The sequence below is a fragment of the Archocentrus centrarchus genome, chromosome 8 (genome assembly GCF_007364275.1).
Source record: "Archocentrus centrarchus isolate MPI-CPG fArcCen1 chromosome 8, fArcCen1, whole genome shotgun sequence".
Classification (NCBI taxonomy): Eukaryota; Metazoa; Chordata; class Actinopteri; order Cichliformes; family Cichlidae; genus Archocentrus; species Archocentrus centrarchus.
In genome coordinates, this window is record NC_044353.1 from 17,666,900 (window position 1) to 17,691,844 (window position 24,945).

Consider the following 24,945-nt stretch of genomic DNA (forward strand, 5'->3'; position numbering starts at 1 on the left):
TGGAGCTACCTGCTGTAGCTGTGGCGTGCCCTTGTGACAAGGGAGCAGCTAAAAGTATCATCTTCAGGGTAAGTGAATCTAGCTAATAAAAATATATCTTGGGTATGTTGGTACTGCGTTGTAGTACAAGTACAGGACTCTTATTTACCTGGCTGGTAAATGTTATGGTTGAGAACACCAGATAGACACTAAAATGGAGTTAAAATAAAAAAAAAAAAAAAAAGAACCTCAATGAATCTTTTCTTTCCTGATGACACGGACATATTCTGGATTGTCAGGATTCATTGGGCTCAAATTGTGAATGAGTCGTTCAGAAAGTACAAGGCATAATTTTCACACATAGATTACCCACCACAGAGTCCAGACCTCAACCCCAGTGAGAATCGCCGTTATGTACTGGAGAAGATGCAGCAACCTGAATCTCCCATGATCAATACTAAGTCTTGGTGAAAAATGAATGCAACCCTGATGGTGAATGTGTCATTGCAAAATTTTATTGAAATGATGCAATGCTGTCCAAGATAAAGTGGTCCAGCAAAATATTTGTGCGCGTTTTTTTTTTTTTTTTTTGGTCCAGTAATGGTACTTAAACCTCAGCCACACACCTGTACAGTCTTTCATGCCCAATTTGTAATTCTACTGTACTGACAAAACCTATCCACAGTACACTATAAACGGCTGCCCGAGTACTCAAAACTGTCTGTGGCAGTTCCCATTAGAAGAGGCTCTATGACCGCACTTTGTGACCCCGCCCCACACACACACACACACAGTCACAGCTGATAGTGACAAGTGAACCAATTTTGTGCATTAACTTCTTAGAATGTTTGAAAAAACACCTCCATTTTACACCTGACAGTCTGAAGTTCACCAGTATGAAGTCCTTTTAAAGTGATCAGAGTAAATATTTTACTTTACATGAGTTTGTTATCTCTGTTTACATTCTGTTGCTGCTTCAGTACCTCAGGACGCTGACGTCTGCACATCCTCGCACTTATCCCGAAGGTCTCGCCTTCTCCAGTGTCGTGCTGAGGACGAAAAGATGCGCTCATGCATTCAATTAATTAATGCTAATCAGCTATGTACTGACCTAGTAGGTAGCCATATTGATTTCAGAGGCTAATCAAGAAGAAGCTTAACGACACGGCAATTAAAGTGCTCCTGTAAGTGAATTACACCTGCAATTAAGTGCTAGAGAAAGCCAGTGTAGTAGAAAATTACGTAAAATGTCATCGTCCACAGTGTATACATTCAAACTTTATAGGTGGAGTTCTTTGGCAGGCTGGCTTTTAAAGGGAAAAGTATTAGGCAACATATTTAAAAAAAAAAGAGAATAAAAGAAAGAAAAATCAAGAATATTTACAACTTCAATCTTTATTTCTTTCAAATAAGATAAAGGAAAATTTGTTATCAATAATACAAGTACAAAAAATGTATCGGAACACAGATGAATATACAGGACAGAGCATGACAGTGAGAGCTTAGGAAGTTATATATGGATGAAAGAGAAAGGTCCTTGGTACATTATGGAAGACAGAAAAAAAAAAAAGTGGGCTGGTCAGTGGAAGACTAGATTAAAAAAATAATTCAAGGGGACTGAAAAACATTAACTATAATCAGCTTGGCACTAACAAACCTGCTCTCTTTCCAGTTTTGGCCAACATGCTTGAAAAACACCCTCCAATAAATAAGGCGCCACGATGGGCCCAAAGCAGGAGAAGTGTATGCGTATGCTGACATGTGTGTGTTACTAATCTGAATTTATGGACTACAGCTGATGGCAAACATTCACATTTTATATCGTGCATAAATACTTTCATCTTAAATCACTCTTAAGATATTTTTATTCATAAAGACTGACATTAATAACTGGGAATTAAAAAAAAAAATCATGATGTCAAGGGCAGGACACCCACCTTTAAGAGAACAAGAATGTATAACTGTTAAAGAGAAACAAGTTGTGACAGAAAAGATGAAGTCAAACATGTGATGTGCTATCTGTAACCGTTTTGTTGTCATTTAACTATGGGGAGAGAGCTGAGTGAAGCTGCGTCACACTTGCCTTTATGTTTGTTACAAGTTGGCAAAGCGCTGCCTGGCCCTCCTCCAACCTGCACTTGATCACTGCATAAAGCAAGAATATTCATTTTTCACATATGTCATTATAGGTGTGTGCATAAAGAAAAAAAAAAAAACCAAAAAAAAAAAACTGTGGCCCACGTTCCTACAGGCACTGCTAAAAAAACACCAAAATTTGCAAAAAGGCAAAGTGGACGAGTTTAATATGTTAATTATGAAGGCACTTCAGTGTCAGTTTGTTCAGTTTGGTAGAAGCTGAAATTTTGGCACCACAAATATTAACTGTAAGCAGGTAAAAATCCCTCTCTTGGTCAGCGATAGTGAGAGGATTTATTCAAGAAGCATTAAACTGACAAATAGTCCATTCAGCCGCCAAAAGTCACTGAAGAGAAAGTCCCTCTGGCAGGCTTTTAAGTTTTTCTCACCCTGTGAGGTGGGGGGTTAGGTGTGGAGGGGTTGGAGTGAAGGGAAGACTGTTACTGAACATCAGTCTCAAACAAATGAGTTACACTGTGATGGGGGGGCAGGCGGCGTCTACATCTCGTGGGCGGCAAGATGATGCTCTGGGATACCGTTGGCATGAGCCACCATCGTGTTATTCTCATTGAGGCGCCTCACACGATACATTTCATAGTGGATGCTGCTGGTGATGTCCTTAATGTTCTGCATATGGGTTCTAAAAAACAACAACGTACACTCGCATGACAAAAGGATCACTCCATCTCAAGTCATCAAATTTTTATAATATTTTCTGCTCAAAACTTTATGGACCAACACTTGGACAGGTATAATTATTGTGAAATTTTAGCTTAAGATATCTTTAGTTAGTTTTTTGTTTTTTTTTAAGTGTGAAGTAAGAAAGGCACATCTGCACTCTAGTACAAGTGTGTATTTCTATTTTTATAAACTGTAATAATAAGCCAGATATAATGCATACTTACAAGCTATTCACATCACATTATACTCAAGTGTATACAGGAATATTACTACATAATATCAATATCAATGCATTATGCACAACATCACTGTAATCATAAGCCAATCATGTACAAAACATAATGCAATCACATTTGAGCAATAGTAAAATATCTTGAAAAGTATTTGATATATACGAAGCAAAAATTTTTCAGGAATTATTATATATAGCCAAACTTTGGACCAAACTTAGTAGAAGCCCCACAATGATTTAGACTGTGGGAGGAGGCCGGAGCAAGCTGGAGCAAGAAAGACCAATGGATGGTTTCAAATGGACCACTCAGTATCTTCAGACAATGTCTAACCATTAGATTGTGCCAAACTTTGACAGTTTACTTAGTATTTTCTGACTTTTAGGGCATTTTTATATGCACAGTTCATTTATTTGGGCCCAAATTAGTTGATGAGTTTGAAAACTTCTTGCTTTTTTTTTTTTTTTTTTTCCTGTGGTTTGGTTTCTTTTTGCACAGAGAAAACTCCAAGCGAACCATAATGCACCACTGCAAACAACATAAAAATGTACTCTGCTGCATCCCAGAATACAAAGCATACCTGGCTACAGGAAGGTGTTTTGCTCAACTAATCCCCACAGGGACATTTGTTCTCTAATTTCTTGATGTATCAAGTTTGAAAATAAAAACAATTTTCACATTAACATGCTATATTATACTATTTTTTTTTTTGACTTCACAAAACCCTCCGGCTCCTTTGCATCCTTTATTTTGATTTACAATCACCTCAAATAGTTTTGAATCAATCTTGAACCAGCATATACCTGTGATATGGAAATTTAAAACCACCAACACACATGCAGTGCCACACAGAAAGCATTTAAGCTGACTTTTTCACTATCGTGTGACTGACAGAAGGGAAACACACATACTTCATTACTCCAGCTGCCTTTACAGGTGGTCTAACAGCTCATGTTTTACTTGCACTTCATGTCTGTAAACGTGTCCTGTTGCTGTTTTTCCCCTCTGTAAATCTGTTTTTCTGCTTTTTACTGTACTGAGACTGTGATCGCTCCAAAAACATAGGTGAACTAAAACTCACAGAACTCTGCCTGAGTGCTTTCTTGTTGACACAGAAAAGAAACGGGAGTTGTTGCCCTGCTGTTCTGCTAATGTGCTGCTCACTCTGTGGGCTCACTGAAGTAGGACGCTTCTTGTATGTGGCAAATTAAATACATCTGCATATTCATTCAGATTCTGACTATATTTATATGTTCTTTTAATTTCAAACAAAGGAACACTTAGCATGTCTGTTTCAGGAGACTGATCAACTGCATACAGATGCAGACTCCCGCTCACTAACTTACAAAAATCCATTTGTGTAGATTAGCAAACAAAATTCACTCACCTGATGAGGAGATCCCGTAAATAAGCAAACTCACAGTGGGCTATGTTCTCAACTGCAGGAGAGAGAGAAGTTTTGAGTTAGAAATAATCAAAAGGGAATTAAAAGAGGTGTTAGCAGGTGCAACTGGGCTAAAGGTCTCTGGAGCTTGAAAAAGGCGACTGGACTTCTTTTTGTTTCTTGAAGACGTTTCACCTCTCATCCGAAAGGCTTCTTCAGTTCTCAACCAAAAGGTGGAGAGACCCAGGTATTTAAACCCCTGTGGGCGTAGTCCCCTGGAGGTGGTTATGACCCTCTATTGATCATGTGCGTGAACACATGTGCCCAGGTGTGAAGGGGGCGTGGGTCATATTTAAAGGGTCTAAAGGGTCTGAGAGGCAGATAACGACTGCTGTGAGCTTTGCTTCATGACTGGTTAGTGTTGAGATTCTTTAACAGTCCAGCAGGTGGAGTCAGTGTCTTAGTGTGATGGCTCAATGCAGCGTGCCATCTTGACACTCGGATGCCCTCACCTGCTGCAGATTTCTGTTGTTACGTCATCTACTTAAGAGTATTTCTGAGGAGATTAACTGCATCATAAACTCCCAGAGATGTGTGAGTGTGTGTGTCAGCACAGCACACACGGCAGGAAATGAAACTTCCTTTATGAGACACTTGATAAAGGGGTGGGGCCTCCTGTCTGGAGTGGATAACATAATTAAATATTGAAAGTGTCCCATCTTGCAGTCAAAATGAATGCGACCATAAAGGAGTGTGACACTAATGATCACAAGAATGGCCAACTGCTGAAAGAAACTGGGACTAAAAAAAAACCAAACAAAAAAAACAACTAAACTTATAAATTTCCTCTCCTCAGTGCATCTTATATCCTATATGAGGATTCAGGATATATTCTTTGTGATACTGAAGGAAATGAGAGGGGTTGGGACACCAAGTAAACAATCAGGCCTCTTCAGAGAGACTGTCTGCTGGAGGCCTGACCCAGCTGCCTGGCACACGACTGCAGTCTGGAAAGCTGAATGAAGCTTTGTTTACACTCTAACCAGCTGACTCCCAGACACCCTCCCTTCTTTTTCCTTCCACTCAAAAAAAAAAAAACACAGAACACATAGAAGTTAATGATGTACATACTGCTGCGCTAAGAGTGCAACATAAATATAAATACAAGACAAGAACAAACAAACTGAAAGAGGAGACAAGAAGGAGAGAGAGAGCGAGCAAGCGAGTGAGAGAGAGAGTGTGCTGTACCTTCAATGGTTCCCCATTTGGTCTTCCTCCCCAGCAGCCTCCTGCCATTGACCTGGTACTCCTGATCACTGCCCACCACAGCAAATGGGATCATCTCCTGTTCAGAGGTTAAAGATAAACAGCTATTAGAGTTAGAAATCCGGACAGAATGGATTTCAGATGGAGCCCAAAGTCCTTCTGGTGATGCTATTGCCCTCACCCTGATCTTTTCATTGATCATTCTGTCCTCTGCATCCTCGTCAAATTCCTTCTGTGGGTACACATCGATCCCATTGGCTCGAAGCTCTTCCCTGATCTGATGAGAGCATGTTAAAACATAAGCATGCAACAAATCTTTAGCCCACCACAAGTCTTTTAATCTCTGGACTAATTAGGCGGCTGTTCTTGATGCATCCTTCTGAGACATCAAACAGCTGTACCTAAATATACACAGGATACAGATTAAGGTTGTATTAACACTAATCTATGCCAAAAGTTTGGGATTAGTCACTAACCACTCTGTAACAAACAAAACATAAAACCTCAGATGATTTATACCTAAACCTGTGTGCACACAGAGTCTGTTAATGAGGAGAAGGGGAAATCCTGAGATCCTTGAAGACAAAGCCAATAAAACCTCATAAAGGGTCAGCTGTATTGAGTAAGTGTGTGTAGAATGTAAAAGGGTAAAATAATAAGAGTAAATGTACTATGCTTGTTTGAAACCAATTTCTCTTGCAAATGAGACACTGAGTCTCAATAGGACGACCTGTATAAATAAAGATTAAATAAATAAATACCTTTTTTTGGACTAATATAGGAGTGAGAAGAGACCTCAAGAGAAAGAGCAACAAGTTGCGAAAGCACTAAAATCTAACAAAAACAGACGTTACCTTCTTTTTGAAGAAGTCTCTCTCCTCCAGCGTGAGTGTATCTGCTTTGGCAATGACTGGGACGATGTTGACCACCTTACTCAGACGTCTCATGAATTCTACATCAAGAGGCCGGAGACTGAGAAGAGAACGCGAGAACAGGGGAGGCAGACATTAGATTTATGAACAAAAACACAGGAAAGTGTAACACAAAGCTCTCACACCAGAGGGCAGATGTTCCTAAGAATCTTCCCAGAACAGGAACAATTATAGCTACAGTTCCAACTGCTTATCATGACCATTTCATTACATGGAGCATCTTAACAGCTGCTTGATACACTTAGGGTAGCAGCAAAGCCCTTTCCCGCAGTTTGAGAAAGCATCTGCATGTGGTTAGAGCAGTGGATTCTGGCCTGGCTAATGATGCTTTCACACAGGCTGCTCGTTGTCAACAACAAGTCTTGTGCACTCATGAAAGTGCATGCTGAAAAACAAAAGTGCAGAATTGATCGCAAGCACCAGACACACACAGACTGTGTCCCTTCCTGCCTCTCTCCCATTAGGCTTTTTAAAGGCAAGCCTGGAGCAGCTGCTGGCCGGGCCATGTGACATCTGCAGTGTTGGATCAACATGAAACGCTGTTTGCTGGGGTGGGGGGTGGGGGACATTCACGCCAGCCCCCCTGCCCAAGTAAAGACATGCCATGAGACAAAAATTAATAGGAGGTGCAGCATTTGCTCCGTTATCAGTTGTTTCTTTGTGTGCATGCTCAAAAGGGGATGACAGTCCACAGCTGCTTCAACATTTTCCCAAGACCAGTCGCTGCAGTCGACTAGAGTTACACCAAAGGAAAAAAAAAAAAGCTGCATGGTGAATTATCACTTGATAGACACATGAGACTGTGCACCCAACCCCTAATTCCTTCTGCTAGCATACCCAGACCTCCTGAGCTCAGATCAGTGCAGGCCTGAACACACACAGAGAGAGAGAGACAGAGAGAGAGAGACAGAGAGAGAGAGACAGAGAGATAGAGAGACAGAGAGATAGAGAGAGAGAGAGAGAGAGAGACAGAGAGAGAGAGAGAAAAAACCTGATGGTTCGATCAGAGCCAGATGTGTGGGCCTGTGAGAGGTCCAGGGAAAAACTTAGGATACTGTGCTGCTTCGGGGCCTGGCGAGAGCAGCCCATCTCTCCAGAGTGTGTGGGTTGGATAGAGAGTCCTTGTGTGTGTTCAATAAGAGGGGTAACAAGGCAGAGAGATCTGCTTCACATTTAAAACCTTAAGAATAAACAAAGACAGTCTGTACCAATATGCTGACATGCACAGGCAAAGCACAGTGTTGCTGTCTGGAACAATAGCAGTTATTGAAATTCCAGTTGATGTAATTCTTTTGTATTGTCACCAAGTCAGACTTAAAAACCGTAATGCTTCTATACAGGAAAACTCTACAGCTAACAGCATAAAGAACAGCCTGTGCAAAAAGTCGTTGTGTCTTTTTGTGCTTTCAAACTTAAATACTCTTAAGACTGTGTGTGTGTGTATATATATATATATATATATATATATATATATATATATATATATATATATATATATATATATATATATATATATATATATATATATATCTTTGGCTAGTGGTGTGTCATTACCAGTGTCCAGTCGGGGGGATGAAGTATATGCAGCAGTGGACTCTGGAGTCTGGGATCCTTTTCTTCCTGTTGATGTTGATTTCTTCCTGTAGGTACGCCTCATACTGATCATTAATGAACTTCATGATGGGCTGCCAGCTATGCCGTGGTGGAGAAAGATAATCAAGAGGGTGGATGACCAGGGGGGTTGTAGACCAGTGGAAGGAGGAGGGGCACAGGCAGACAAAGAAGGGGAGGAAGGATAATGATAAAGATCAGGAAAAGCAGGGATAAAGGAGGGACCTCTGGTTTAGAAGCTGGTGTCAATGTGAACCCACTGTTTATGGTTGGTTGGTTCAGTGAAGTTAAACTGTAACCTACCAGTTTTCATTGTTGATCTGATCTCCAAAGCCTGGTGTGTCAATCACTGTCAGCTTCATTCTTACTCCCTTCTCCTCAATGTCTGCGAACAAAAACCACACACAGACAAGAACACTCAGAGCCAGCACGGCAGCAAAACTGCAGTAAACAGGGGTTGAGGATAAGAGAATAAGACAGAAGGATGAATGTTGACTAGATGGACAAGCGGTGAAAATGCAGATGGGCATAAAGGAGTCAAAGAGATGACACACAGGAAGAGCCAAGTTGTACCGTGACTGATGGACTTGATTTCGACTGTTTTGGGGATCTTCTCCTGGGCCGTAGCCAGCACTGACTTACGGCTGACTTTAGACTTGAACAGCGTGTTCATCAGAGTAGACTTTCCCAGGCCGCTTTGTCCTGTAAGCCCAAAAAAAAAAAAAAAAAATGAGAAAACATTTCTACAGCGACTACTTTCACAATGGGGACCCAACAGTTTATACAATGGTGCCAGAATAAATCCAAACAAGATTCTATAAAATAGCCCTGCTTCACTCCAACAATTTCAGTTGCCGGGCAGAAGCTGTGACAAGCTGCAGGTGTCTGTCTGCTCAAACACTGCCAGCAAAATGTCAAAGCAAACCAGTTTACTTCATATGGAGTAAGTCATGAGAAACAGGGCAGCTGCAATAAGCCAACAGCAGGGAGAGAAAGCAACAGCCACAACCACTATTCCTGTGTTTTTTCTTTTATCATCCACTCTATAAAAGTCACCAACAAGTGCATTTCTGCAGTGGGAGAGTTTTGGGTGTTGCCCTGTTTGATCTTTTCTGGCTCCTTCCTCTGAGCTGCCTCTCCAGTGAGTCTCTCATCCCGTGGATGTGAAGTTCCAACTCTTCTGTTGTGAATGGAGCTGGTGACGGCAGTCCTCGTTTTTGGTGAGTTCTCCACCTGCTGCAGGTTCTGGTTATAGTGGCTTTCTGTGAACTTCTGTCTCCAGCTAAAGTTGAAGGCGGTTTATTTTGAGTGTATTTGACTGCGGGATAAGATTCTTCTTGGGAAAGCAGCTTAATGACATTGTGGGCCACCACAACAGCAACCTCAGGAAAAATGGCACAGGAAAGGCTGGGGCCAGCTTGCAAGTGGTGACTGAACTTTTGACTGGCACTGTAAGAGCGAAGGGATTGTTCACTAGTAAATTAACTGAATAGTAGGGGGTCCCATTGGCAGCAGCAATAGTATAAGGAAACAAAGTTCTCTTTAATAGCACTAAAATGCCAATATAGCATATGGTGCTTATGAGCCACACAAAATAACAGCAGGGGAAATCCCATCACTGCGACAGCCATAACCAAATATACACAAGTGTAATACCTCCTTTTATGTTATAACGACCATTTCAAGACACTTTCTGATCAGACAGATGTTCTTGTTTTGCTGCAGTAACATGATAAAATGGTCACTGTCTGGGCAAAATGAAACAGACTTTATCAACTGTCTGTCTTCATGGATGAGACCTTCTGCAACCCTTAGACCCCCATGCTAACATCACCATGGATTAATGAAGTGGAGTTTGGAGGGGCCCACTGGGAAATGACCATTCACAGTTCAACGTCAGGTTAAGTCAACATTAAGAGCACAGATTTATGGAGATGCACTTGCATGCACAGCAGCACACATTTTATGCAAACATGGATCCATACAACAAATATTGAGACCAACAGCTGGAAGTTAAAGGACTCGATGTCCACGTGGCAAATTAGCATTTTATCTGCTACAGTGCTTTGGCAGTATTGATGCCACACTGAACTGTGTCCAAACCCGCTCTAACAGCTGCTTTCTCCAGCATCTTCATTCATCATTCAACTGTTAACAACCATCACAACAGCGAGATGGTGCCAAAATCCCACACGTGCTTTATGTATGAGGTAAACGTAGTGCAGATGCTTTTTAAACTGTGTTAAATTACATCTGGCAGCAAATGTTTTCACAAAGATGAAGCAAACAAATAGGAATTTAAAAAATTGTCACAATCCATTATTTTAGTATAACATGATTTCTCTTCTTCTATGTGTGCCCCTGGTTAGATGCAGGCTGCTTTTCCCCATCCTCTTTATTTAAAAAAAAAAAAAAAAAGACCTGCTCTGATTATATCATTTTAACTGTTAGCCTGTAGCTACAGCACCTGGGCCTTTGCAGTCCGTATGAATGAATCTGTTATCATATTTAATTTAAAAAAAAATAAATAAAAAGCATTTTCATACCATTTGGTTAACAGATGGGCATTAAAATTAAATATGTTTTTAAAACAAACAAACCAATAATATATATATATATATATATATATATATATATATATATATATATATATATATATATATATATATAGACTTTGGCTACAATGTCTTTGTGGGCCTCTATGCAGGAAAAGTCCTGCAGTTCTGAAGATGCCAAACCAATTATCCACTTCTTAAAAAACATTCTTCTTGCACTGTTTTGTGGTTAAATGTCATTTCACCTGGACGTAAAAATTACATGGAAACCAGTTGTGTTTAGTTGTGTTTACCCACTGCCTCCATAATGTTACAAAGCTCAAGTCTCAGCCCTGAGGCTGCTTCTCAAGCCAACTTTTTTATTTATATGAGGATGAGACAGACCAAGTGTCGCGACATCACTCAGAAGAGACGTAGAGCAGTGAGATGGGATGGGTTTGATGGTGGCCTGTCTGATGCTGAGGTGTGTAATTAGCTCCTTTTTAAAAAGGTGTCTGATCACAGTAATGAGGACTACTGAGTGTGCCTAATTAAAAAAAATAAAGCTTGAGGCCTCTATTTCTGTCAAAACTTAATTAGAGAGAAAAGCATCACAGCTCAATCACAGCACTAGTTACAATTAACTGAGCTTGTTTTGAGATAAACACACATTTAAGTGTAATGGAAAGAAGCTGGTACATGACAGGACAGTGTGTCCACCTTTTCAGCACAACATCATCTGTGTAGACTTTTAATGTCTGTTTTACAAATTCTGAAACAGACAAACATGTCAGTACAACCATTTGTTTGCAAAAGGCCACACTTTCAAGTAAAGATAGGAAGAATAACTGCATCCAGAAGATTTAGGAGCAGTAGCTATCTGCAGTGAAGCACCACCTCTGACCCCAGAGCCTTAGTAAAGGACAGTTCACATGGATATCTTTTGATGTGCGAGGGTGTAAGCAGCCAAATACTTGATCACTGCAATGCTGCATGACCAACATCTACTGTGCCAACTAAATCTTGAATTTTGGTACGTGTAAACAAGCTCTACTTACCCACAACCATAATGTTGAGCTCAAACCCCTGCTTCATGGCCTTCCTCCTCATCTGCTCCAGAATGGCATCAATACCCACATAGCTGAAGTCCAACACGGGGCCACCTGCCTTCTCCCCGTACAGACCACCCACTGCGGGGGACACCACAGCATCAGGCAACACCGCCTCAGACATGGTACTGCTGCTGCTGCTGCTGTAGCTGGTAAACACTTCGGGTCCTGATGTGACACAGAGAAAGAGAAAAGGTTGGGGTTATGGAGCAATGACAGATAAATGACTCAACTGCAGAGATTGTAAAAAACAGGTACTGCAAGTAAAAATCACAAGATGATTGACGGTTTTTACAGGTAAACTTTTTACAAGAAAATCAAGAATCAAAGTTCGTTGGAAATCTGTAAGAGGAAGTAAGGTACTGCACTAAACTGTCACGGTGTTCAAAAACTGAATGATCAACTACTTCCTGATATAGAAAATTCCTCATAATGTTCAGCTGAGCAGCACTTCAGATATATCTGCTGGTGGTTCAGAAGAAAAGCTGTCAGTATAATTAATGAAATCTGCCTGTTACTCACACACCACACATACACATTTTAACAAGATAATGAGGGATTCCTGTGTTGGTGGAATAATCTGGAAAAAAAGAAAAAGAAAAAAAGAATCTGACTGAAAACTCATGCAAACCCCCCCTCTCAATTAAACAACTTGGATAGCAGATGAAAATGTTGTCACATGACTAGTCAAGTTGTTGAAGGCACAAACGTGGTGATTCAAGTAATGGTTCCCACCTTTCATATTATTTTACTTATAATTAATTTGTAATATGGCATTAACTAGCTGCTTTCCACACAGATCACACAGAAAGTTATTTGCTTGCTATGATCCTGATAAGTCGAGTAAAGCAATATTTATTCTATAGAAAACCAACTACTAGAAATAGAGCTTTTAGAATAAGTCATTTAAAACCTCCAAGCAATAAATTACTACATTTTTGAAGCCTCCATGTTGTCTACTTAAACACACACAAATGCACTAAGGACAGAACAACAACTCCAAGCTTGGGAAATGGGACAATCTGAGGGCCACATGTATGCAACACTGTATGACAGCAGCACAATGCAAATTACTAACTTAAAAACAAGGCGATGTTAAGCAAGCATGATTTTAGCATGTGTAGCATCTTAGTTTGGAATATTATGTGAAACAGACAGTAAAATCAGTAAGCCACTGAATATCAATCCAAATTCATTCTTATCAGCCCAAGTTGGACAGTAAAACACTTACGGTACCTTTCAACACAAAAAGTCTGTAAACGTGACGTGCTTGTTTTCTTTTAGCACCATAGGTACCTACAGTGCAGGGAGACTGCAATTCTTCTGAAACTGAAGGGAGCAGCATCTGCTTACAAATGATCGGGTCTCACATGATATGCTCAAGGAGGAGGACGCCCACAAGCACAGAAAAAAAAAAAAAAAAAAAAAAAAAAAAAAAAACTCCACATGGAAGATGATGGCTAGTGCAGCTGGTGTGACAGGTCTGCCCCGACTCACTGATAAGAACAGCAGTAGGAACTGGGTGATAATTAGAAAAATGTAACATACAAACAATGCTATGGTGCTTTTCAGAGCAACATAGGAAAGCACTTAAAAGACTTGAATCCTGATTATTAAAATAATTCAAGGTGAATGAGTTTCAATTCATTATCATCTGAAGTCTTATCCTTGTTGTCATGAAAAAAATACCATTTTGTTTGAGACAGTTGACATTGCTCTTAAATTTTATTTTAACTGCATTTTAAATAAATGTTAAACAAACTCCTTTTTATTAAAAAGTGTTTAAGTATGTTTTGATTATATATTGAATTGGGTATCAAGAGTCATGTAATTCTACTGATATTGGTACTGACGCCTATTGGGATCGTGACATCTCTAGTCTTTAGTTTTTGACTGAATACAAACTGACATGCTCCAGGCACCACAGAAAATGTCGCAGCCATTCGTGAGACGGCACTAAAGTGATATTTGATTTTAGTTCTGCTTGACTTATTGGCCATGTAGTGACTATGTGCCCTTCACTGCCAGTGAAGGGCACATAGTCACTACATGGCCAGGCTCCAGCCTATATAGCAAACCTGCTGAGCCTGTATTCCAGCTGTCACCTGATGGAGGTCTTTTGACTGCTCAGATTTTTAAAACCAGAGGTGATCACATTCCTAAACTTTGGAACAGCTTTCCTCAGCCAATCAGGTTGGCTCAATCTATTGTTTGTTTTAAACGACTGTTGAAAACTTAATTTTATAGGTTAGCTTTTACGTAATCTCTCACTCATTTGACTCTTGCTCTTCTAGTTCTTCTTGAGTCTATGAAAGTGTGTATAGAGGAATGAACACTTATCTTTAATGTGTGGTTTTATCCAAACTGTGAAGCACTTTGCAATTGTGAGCTTTAAAAACTGCTATTCAAATAAAGTTATTAGTACTGGTCTGGGATCCATCTTCTAGCCACTGTCCACACAAAATTTTCTGATAATTCATCTAATCGTTGTTGATTATTTCAGTCTGGACCAAATGTGGCAGACTGAAAGACAGACAGAAAAACACAGCTAAAAGCACCTCCCGACTTTCAAACAACGGGGATACTCTGGTCTCATGCCAGCACAGTCTTTCACCCCAACAGAAAACTATCAGAAAATACACTCTGTGGAATTAGAAGTACTTTAAAGTTGGCAGGAGGACATCCCTGCGCTTTGTTTTTGTAATGATTAACTTTATGTCCTTCTGTGAAACGCCTGCAGATGTGTGTCTAATCACAAGAGAAATATTCAGCTTTTAATATGTTCGCTGAGCTCTGTGCATGCAGAAAGTCACTGTACCTCTCGAACTGTGTAGGTGAAAAACCTACACGATGACAGTGTTTATATTCGTGTGTCATTAGATACACAGTTCATGTAGCTGCTACCCTTCACAAGGCCTCCCTTTCCCTTGCTCTCTACAGTGCAGTGTTACTGTCCTGCTAATGTGAGAGGGGAAAAGAGTGAGACTGGTGAGGCTGAAACTTGATCCACTCACAGCTAGCCTGGCTCGCACACAAACACAAAAGCCTCGAGTAGATGCTCAACTTTGTGCTTTTAAACATGGTGGTTGCCTTGACTTCAAACATGCAGTCTTTCCTCTGAGTGCACAGCTGATCTGTAGGTACGCATGCAAATGTTAACACACACATTTAACATCAGCCCCGGACTGCCTGCCAAGAGTTTAACGGCTTTTGGATTCCAGCGAACACGCAGCCTGTCACAGGGAGAAAGTAGTCCAGACAGCAGGCCAGTTCACCCGTATCACACTGGGAATTAAATCAGCAGGCTGGTAGAAAAGTCAGCACACTTCAAACTGGCACTGCACTGATTAATAGAAGAAAAAAAAAAATAACTGAGGAATAACACTGCCGTGGAAACTCAAAACTTGTTTATGTTAATGCAGAGTCTTACTTTTATAATGTGCTTCATTGTGTGTATCCATGTGTCATAGAGACCCACCTATGGAAGCAGCTCTCCTGGCCTCCTTCACCACTTCCTCATCCTGTTCCAGCAGTCAGTCAGCAACTTACTGCGACTCACTGCCCTCCAACTCCCCTCTGCACCTCCCATGTTCCCATACCTCTGCTTTGCTCGTGCCCCCCCCACCTCACCCTTTCCTCCTCACTCACACTGATCCTCTCTCTTGTCATCAGTTTCTCTACACAAGAAAACTAAGGGGTAGCGTATCTCTCCTGTTTGAATCTCTTCTCCCCCCCCTTCTCCTTTCTGCTACTTATTTGGCTTTTTAGTTTGGTTATTACACAACTGTATAATTCTAAACTCTGTGTTCTTCCTCTCTACCTCATGTAACCGTTTTCCCCTGAAATCCCTTGATATTTTTTTGTGAAAGTTTTGTGCTGTAAGCAGGCATGTTAGTCAAGGGCTGGGACACTGTGGTAGGCAAGGCTGCAACATCAGAGCTTCAGAGGCATTAATACAAGGAAAGCATCAAAGGACATGGACATAAAATGGGCAAGACGGGAGAGTAAATATACCATCCAGCAGCAGCTACACCTGCAAAGCACTAAAATATAATAGCCTCACACTTCCTCGACTGAGAAGATAATCTGAACAAGTTTAACAATCTTTTGGTAAAGCTGAAACATTTAATAGATTAATGGACTGTTAACTACTTGGATAACTGCTAAATCTAATTAAAAAGCTTAAACTTCTGCACTGTGCGGACACAAGCATGAGCAGAGCATCTTTCGATTTTGTATCATCTGAACGTAAGTGCTCCCGATTTTCCAACATTTTAGTGAATTATAGCGGCTAAAGAAAGTCGTTCTTTGTTGTCGCTGTAGATCTTACTTCTGCAGTCCCAGCAGAGTCCTTATTCCCAGCCTCCAAGCTTAAATACTGTTCTCCACCTCAGTATGCACACTTCTCATTTTGTGATCAGTGTGGGTTTAAAACCGGAAGAAAAGTAGGTTTTACAGAGCTTTTTGGTTCTGTGAAAGCTTTGTGGAAACAACCAATTACAGTATTTGGTGTGAGGACTTCCTGAAATAAGTCTCATTTCAGAACAATGCTTACAACATCTACTGCATGTCTATTCCGTTTTACACATAGTAATTGTATACTAATCTTCCGCTGTGGGTGGAAAATACTAAAGCAAAGATACAGAGTGAATGGAAGCGGGACAGAAAGAGTTGTTGCTGGTAACTAGCTGGTTTCCCACACAGACGCATAAAAGGCTTTTCACACTGTCCTTCATGAATGCAAGCCAATAATTTTCCCAAGTCAAAGAGGAGTTTAACACCATAAACAACTTGGCAAACATCACAACAACACACAAAAGGACAACATGGAGCACCACCGTGGGAAACCAAACTCTTCTCTACAATAAAAATTAATCATTTTATTTATGGGTAGTACACTGTTTTTAGACCTTTAGTCAATTTCAATAAACTAAAAACCTCAAAAATGTAGTCATGCTGTGAGTGAATCATCCTATCAGTGCTGCAGAGTGTGTGTCAAAGTATCTGGATACTCTGACCATTTGTGAGATGGAGGTATTCAGACTGTCTTGGTTCTTAGCGATTAACACAGCTGTCAGAGGAAAAGTGGTTGGAGCATGGCCCTATAAATGTTTAAAAATGTTTTCTTTTTTACCTCCACCTGGAAAATGTCTGACCCTGAAGGTTTAACAGCTGGTGGACATTACCTCAAACTTATCAAACACAATGGGCTGACTGGAAAAAATTACCGTTGGGTCAAATAGGGAAGTAAGGGATGACATACCGTGGGAACATCAGGTATTTTAATATGCCATCATGCAACCTGATGGTGTAAATGCTTTGGCAGTGGGTTAAATGAGCATCTCAACTGGAGTTCAACTGACCAAAGCCTTTACAATAATTACATTGGGCGGTTTCTCAACTCAGCATTTTGTCCCCCCACCCCCAGTCTGACATCTCTGATGGGAAATGGGCATGCAGAAGTAACATTTGACAGAAAATGGGATGACCGTTGTGGAAAAACCACACAAGCACAATTTGTTTTTCAGTAGACAATTAAGGGTCATTTCAAAAATTCAGTTTTCATTGTTGCTTATTTAGTGGTAATAAATCACCCCTCTGTGACTTGCACATTTGCCATACCATCCCTCAGTGCTACTTTCAAAAGGCTGTTCCCCCTGTATCATGGGCAGACAAAATTTATTTTAGCTATTGGAAAGCTGAGAATGACTCACTGCAATGCTGTTTTCAATTACAGGCACTAAAAGAGTTTTTTTTTCTCTTTTCTTGCTTCCAGCAGTATCAGATTGCCTTGCTTTTTGTAAATATAGCCAGAAGTCTCATCTCTACAGCAAAGCATTTCAGAGAAAAAGAGCAAGACGCAAGAGACGGACGAAGACTGAAGTGTGGAGGAAAAAAGGGCAGAAGTGTGCAGATAAACATGAGATAAAGAGGAGAAGCAGAAAGGAAGAGGACCGTCGTTGAGTTGGGGGGGAGGGGGGGGGGGGTACACAAGATAAGGTCAGGGAAAGGAGGACAGAGAAAGGCATGCAGTGTGGAGAAGGAGAGGAGGAAAAAGTATGGATAGCAGAGATTGTGATTTATTCCGCTTTTGGCCTGGGGCATTCCTCACTAACTGCACACAGACCTCCAAACTGAGATACAAATACATTTGAATCCAGCTAAACATGTCCCTGTTCACTGCAAGGCCTTTTCAAAAGGCACTGAAACTACAAAAAAGTATGAAGAAAAATGTGACTGTCGCCTATGTTTAGATGCAATGTGGCCAAAACCACTGAGCTATGGCTCAGCTGTCCAGGGTGTTGATCTTGACAGGGTGGCGAGCAAGTCAGAGATCATGTTCCCAGTTTAGGCTGGAAAGAGCTGCGCTGAGGTTAGTCCCCTTATGACAAACCCGTGGTTTGACCCTTTGAATAAACTGAGAGGAATCCAGAGAGAGAAAAGGACTAGAAACTTGGAGTGTTTGTTATCTACAACACTGACTCGACTCGCTGCATCTTTAAAAGTGATTGTACAAAATCTTTCCCTTCATCGGGACATTTCTACAACTGCGTTATAAAGCATGTAAACAGTTCCACAGTTTTTCTACTATTTAATGAGCCATAACATACACAAATGGTTTCTCTACTAAAGCATTATTCTGAATGATTAAACACTAGCTTTTAAACAAACACATCAAACCACTCATCAACAAGAAGAGCCAAACACTGTCGCTCAAAACTTACAATCACAGGAGCCCCTGTTTTTGAATGGAAATTAGATTTGTTTTTATCTGATGTCACATGAAACTAAATGACAATTAGTGACTAATGGGACCATTAATGATAAATAATTTATGGTTTCTAATGAAATAACTGACTCGCAGAGGCCCATTCTCAGCCACCATCACTCCAGTGGTGGCTCATTGTGCTGCCTAATGTGGGTTTATTATGATAAAAAGGCTAATTGATCACATTCGTTAAAGAAGCGATGTATTTGTCCAGTGAAGCATTTGGAGCATCGGCTTTTGTGAATTTATGAAGAGGGTTATCCTAATAATCAATTAGCATTCTAAAGTCCTTTGACCACATGTTGTGGATTTACAAAAACAGCTTTCCAATGCAAATGCCACACTTGGAATCACCTCCTACCTGCTTAATTAAGGAATAATGAAGGAACAGTACACACCTGTCCATGAAACAGCCTTTGAAGCATTTAAGTGAAATGAATAATTGCACATAAGCCCCTAAAATTATGACGCAGTGTAACAGTTAATATTCTTGTCTAACTCCTTGAAATGAAACTCAAAGCCAGCCCTTTCATATTGATCATTCAATTATATCCTGAACATGTTTTAGTTTACAGTACTGTGTAACTGTATAACTAAGGACCTAAAGAGAAAATGTAGCTTTTGCTAGTTCTTTTATTCATATTGACAATCACACAACCAGAGTGAGAATATAAACAAAGAAACTGATAGCACAGAGGTCGGGATGCATCAATATATTGACTGAACATCGGCAGCATTTAATATTCATTGTTTCCCTGCCACAAAAGGGGGGGGGAATAACCATTAAAATAACCTAATTTCATCCATCCATCCATCTTCTTCTGCTTATCCAATTTAGGGTCGTAACCAGGCCAGGGCGTACCCTGCCTCTCGCCCTGTGGCAGTTGGGATAGGCTTCATATTCATACATATACAGGCTCATTATAGGAAGATATATCTGTATCAGGAACAGAAACCTATTTTAATCCAGAGCACTGGCACAAAACTGGTGCATTCCTACACATAACCCTAATTATAATTTACTGAATAGGTAAACCTGACAGAGTTTGTGTACAGACTTTATGTAACAGCAGACCTAATTTGCGTCATAGCATTGACAGCTCAATAATTTTACAAGTATCCTCCACTAGGCATTATCCCACCAAGTAATAGGTTAGCCTTGTGGATTTTAAGTGCCTGTTTGGAGCTCCATGTCAAAAACACAGTTTACTAATCCATTAAATGGGTTTTTAGATCTTTGTTCTCTTCTTAAATCTATTCATGGGCCCCATTTGAAAACATCTGCTGCTTTTGTCTTTCATTTACATTCCCCGACAGGAGAAAGGAGGTTTGCAGCTTAGTCTCATCTTAACATTGTTAGATTTGTTTTGATGGTAACCCAGATGCCTCTTGAGGAGTGTGGGCTGCTGCAAATTTTGTTTTATTCAATGTGATAAAAACCACTGATTCTAAAGCTTTTTTTTTTTTTATTTTTATGGTTGATTTCCCACAAGAGATGGTACAAACACAGCTGAGGAACTTGTGTTGAAGTGATAAAAATGTATTCAATTACATTGAACTTGGCTTCCGGCAGCCCTCCAGCATAGAATCAATTTGATACCCCCAGACCATGAGTTTACGACACACACACACACACACTTTCCCACCCTCTGACAGTGAATCCCTTAATAAAAGGGGGAAATTGGTTTGGTGGCAGTGCAAACATGGGCTGTTGTGTTATTAAAGTCAGAGTGTTTGTGCAGCAAGCCCCAATTCTCAGAGTCCTCATCATTCAGCTCTCAGGAGAAATGCACCCTTTGACCCCTGCAGGGTCCATCTCAGTTAATTATGTCACCTGGCACTGGACAGAGTGTGGATTTGCCTGCACACAACATATATACATCTTTTATTGTGTTATGCACATGTGATTTAACAATGTTTCTCTGCATGTTTTTAAGAGGATTTTATTATAACACAGATGCTTAAACCCAATGATAATCAGTCTCAGCACTCTTCACACAATTGAGTATTTTCAGCCGATAAAGCCCATGTTGTGTCCATGTCAGTGCAAGCAGCATCAGCAGCTAGCGTTACTTAGCAGACAGTTGAGAAATGTAAATTACAGTAATGACAGCAGAAGCCCACAGGTTTGTCTAGACTGCCAGAGGAATGTGTTCGGTTTCTATGCTGTGGTGGTGCACAAGAGAGCTGTTGTCTTTCTAGGCTCTTCAGCTGATTCTTACATTGAGTAGCTCAAAAGAAAAAAAAAAAAACATTACTCAGTGCATCTGGTAAGATTTCATCTATACATTATTAAATGCATGCATGCCTCAATTTACCAAACAGACACACAAGTGCAAGAACACTTATGGACTCGATCCAAGGCTCACTGATTGAATTTCAACTAAACCTCTACAATTAAGGAAAGAAATTCCACTGCAGCAGAACATACTTTACAAAAAATGTTTTACCCTCAAACAACGGCTAAACATTGACCTCTAAGCAAGTTTACACAAAAGCAAAATGAATCAGGAAGTTCTCAGCTTCGTGAGTGTCTTTGTGAAGAGGTTAAATAATGCATTAGCTATCCATTACCTATTGGCTGCTTGCTGGCAGTAATAGGCCCGTGGTAGCAAGCCAATGTAATCTCAGTGAACGGGTCAAAGTGTATCAGCGAACTGGTCGGCTGACAGTGAGCGTGGGTCTAGAGGAGTGGGGGGGTGTCTGAGGAATCTGACCTCTGTCCTTGCACATGCCTCACCTTTGGAGACAACAGAGGTATTATTTAAAAAAAAAAAAAAAAAACAACAAAAACAAAACTGGGCAGAGCTGTCAGCTGGCAGCTGACAGTTTAACGATGCATAAACTATAAATACTAGTGTGTCTACAAAACATGCAATGCTGCATTAATACTCAATTGACTTAGAGTGAATTTCGAGAGCAGCTGTCCTTCACTGTTGAGACAGAAGGCTCAAGGTCTCCAAAGCTGCAAAAAACACAAACTCACTATTCTTTCAAAAACACAACCAGCACAACCAGCAGGACTCCTCCTCTGAAACACTCTACAGCCTGTGTGTGTGTGTGTGCTCTGAAGCCTGTCACACGGGTCCTCTCCAAGTCTTAGCAGCAGCATTTATGGTCTGTGACAGACCCACATACAAAGCATGACAGAACAATAGTGGACAATAAGTCACAATGTCAGTTTGACTTGAAGATTTGACTAAATGTGACTCCTTATTAAAGTAGTTCACATTTACATTTGACTCAGGTTATTAAGTGAATAACCATCTCCTCTTCCCTAGTGAGAGCTACCTCCCCTCTGAAGTCTTTAAAGTATCAGTGCATTTATCATGTGTGGCGGTGTAACATTTAGAAGTAGACCCCTGAATCTTTCACTGTATGTGTACATTGCCAAACACTGATTGCAGTAAAGGGAATAATTATGTTTCACTTAAGTCTATAAAAAGAGTTTGGAATTGCTGATGTTACTTCATTATAGTCCAGCCTGCTTTATTGCTAATCAATGCTTTTTTTCCTGAACACTTGCAGACAACTGAACCTTCTCAAAATGTATGTGTAACCACTAAAATTAAGACAGTTTCACTTTTACACGCTTCTCTCATAATGAACACAAAATGCACATAATCACAAGATGCACATGAACTAAAAAACTCAAACCAGCTATGCAGAGAATACACTCCCGGTGAAACCAGCAGAGATGAAATGTTATCGATTTTACACAGCTCCAGTTACATTCATGAAATGTTTTGCATTTCAAACTCATGATGCTAAATTCCACAATAGATACACAATCTTACTGCACTGACTTCTTGATCCCCAACGTGCACAGAGGGACAAAGACATGCAAGATACAGAAGGTAACGATGACCTTTTCAGCTTCCCATTAAACAGTGGTGAAAAGGCCACAGTCTGTTCTGCACAGGGGCCACAACAGAGCTCCTTTCAGCAGCTCTGTCTGTGTGTGCCTGTGTGTGTGTGCGTGCTCTGAGGCAAACCAGAGGCGGCTGACTTTCTGAAAAGGTGAGGGGTGGTTGCTGTTTTCCACTGCTTTGATATTAGCTGCTGAGAGCAATGCCTTGTACTCTCCAGGTCAACCCTGGATAACAAAGCCTGGATGATAAATTCTGAGGCCCAGTTTTGTGTCAACTGCTGCCACATCGCCCCTTAGCCAAGAAGAACTCACACAACCACTTTCTCACTGCTGAAACACAGACAAAGAGTAGTAAAACTGAAACTTAATCTGAACAGAGCAAGAGAAGAAACATTTGAGTCTGTTCTACTTTCCTAAAAGGATTCCTGTCCTTTCCAAAGCCCACAGAAGCCTACCAACCACATGTGTGGTGCTAACCTTTCACTCTGCATACATATTTCTAGGTGATTGTGAGCTGGCCCGGTAATCTGTCACTGTCAGAAACAGCAGTTCGGTGCGTGGATAACGTCAGAAGGAGGGACGCAAAACTAAAACTGGGGAGTTTAAACAGAAAAGGGGCTTGAACATGATGGAACATCCCCCTGGGTACATAAACAGATGTGTGTGTGTGTGTGTGTGTGTGTGTGTGTGTGTATATTACACAAAGATTGATTACAAAGCGTGCCACACAGCAAACATGCACAACATTTAGGAGATGAAAGACAGGGAATGCAGAACTTGAACAACGGTAATTATCCGTAAAGTACTCTGACAAAAATGAAAAATAATAATAAAAATTTAAAAAAACCCCGAGATCTTGAATGCACCATCTATGTCTGAAACTCACAGCCATGCTTCTTTATAGCCAACATATTAATAGCCATGTGCATATTAAGCATGCTTAAAACACATTAGTAATATCACACATATGAACAGCTGGACTCAAACATTTTTCTTCGTTCTGGGAAGAAGACAAACATACAAAAAAATGAACAAAGGAGAAAACTTACTTCCTCCACTTCCAACTGTTTTCCAACACACACACACACACACACACACACACACACACACACACACACACACACACACACACACACACACCACTCCCTGCTGGTATGCAAAGCACTCACCGTGTGTGAAGTGTGTGTGTATGAGTTGTCCCCTGTCGAAGTGCAGCGCTCCAGTGAGAGGCCAAACTCTGCTGTGGCTCTGGAAGCTCCCTGCCTGCCCCTCCCACCCATGCCTGTCATGTGACTCAGCACGTAAGGCAACACCATACGCCCACTTCCTTCAAATAACCCCGACCCTCCCTCCAACAAGGGGAAAAAAAAAAACAAACAAAAAAAAAACTTCCAATGTGATGAAAAGTAAATATTAGCAGAGACTGGACAAAGAGAAAGAGCGTCAGTGGCAGTGTTAAAACAACAGAAGAACTGTGTGGATGTGCATCTGCAGGCTTGCAGCCTTTGAGACAAGTTAATGTCCGCTCTCCTCAAATCCCAGAGTTTTTTTTCCTTTTTTTTTTTAAACCAACTTTAATTACTTGGCCTGAACTCCTTATCTGCTCAGAGGGCTCCAAATTCACGTCACATCAAACTACCAAGACTCCCTGTAACATTTACAAGATGCCAAAAACATTTGGTGCTCAGTTCCTTTAAGACATCAGTACCCTCCATAAATCAGGACTCTGACAACCCCCCCAAAGTTTATATCATACTGACTGATATAACTATTTCAAAAAATGATGCACAATGTTTTAAATAAAACCAGAGCAATCAGGCAGACAGCAGGGGATATGACACAAAAGTTTTACAGGGTATTAAAAAAAGAAAAAAAAGAAAAAAAAGCAGTGTGTAGGAGTATTGAATAATCCCACAGCAACTAAACTGAAATGTTTGGCAACAATCAAGAGCCTGGATAAGATATCCTCACACATTTCATCAGTCAAAAGCTAGAGGGTAAGCTGTAACAAACTTTTGTTACTATAAAGTCATTATCACAGAGCCAAACAGCATCAACTGAGAAAGCTGTTGTTGGTAAGCTTTTAAAAAACAGCAATGGAGATGTTCCACTGAGCAACATACTTTAGAGAGGAAACCTGAACAAGAATGACAGTTTAACTTCAGATATAATAAAGGTGAAGAAATTAAATCTTTAAAATACCTCTGATCGCTTATCTTTTAGTACCTGAGAACAAACCAATTACTTTGGGTGATTACTACTCCTTTGAAGTGTGTGTATGTGAGATTAAACAGGAAGGGAACAGCTGTTTCCAGACTCACAGGAAGTGTAATTACACACCAGTGCAGTGGCTTGAGTTTAAATTTATAGCCACAATGAAAACACACACACACACACACACACACACACACACACACGCTGAGCAACACTTGCATTCCTTGAA

The 24,945-nt window shown here is 40.5% G+C and overlaps 1 protein-coding gene across 6 annotated transcripts in view; it reads right to left on the minus strand.

Annotated features, from left to right (window-relative positions):
• Positions 1-1,354: 1,354 nt before the first annotated feature.
• LOC115784874 (septin-9-like) overlaps positions 1,355-24,945 on the minus strand; it is a 97,497-nt gene continuing 73,906 nt past the window's right edge. For 4 of the 6 annotated variants that reach the window (XM_030736250.1, XM_030736252.1, XM_030736251.1 and 1 more), the window contains 9 exons: positions 11,812-12,030; positions 8,793-8,921; positions 8,523-8,604; positions 8,163-8,300; positions 6,531-6,648; positions 5,858-5,953; positions 5,659-5,755; positions 4,414-4,465; positions 1,355-2,755 (listed from right to left, as the gene is read on the minus strand). In XM_030736250.1, coding sequence (XP_030592110.1) covers positions 2,614-2,755; positions 4,414-4,465; positions 5,659-5,755; positions 5,858-5,953; positions 6,531-6,648; positions 8,163-8,300; positions 8,523-8,604; positions 8,793-8,921; positions 11,812-12,030 — 1,073 coding nt within the window. In that variant the 3' untranslated portion in view covers positions 1,355-2,613. Of the gene's footprint in view, positions 2,756-4,413; positions 4,466-5,658; positions 5,756-5,857; positions 5,954-6,530; positions 6,649-8,162; positions 8,301-8,522; positions 8,605-8,792; positions 8,922-11,811; positions 12,031-23,551; positions 23,571-23,671; positions 23,735-24,945 lie in introns of those variants that run through there. The other 2 variants (XM_030736256.1, XM_030736257.1) reach the window with 2 other exon arrangements.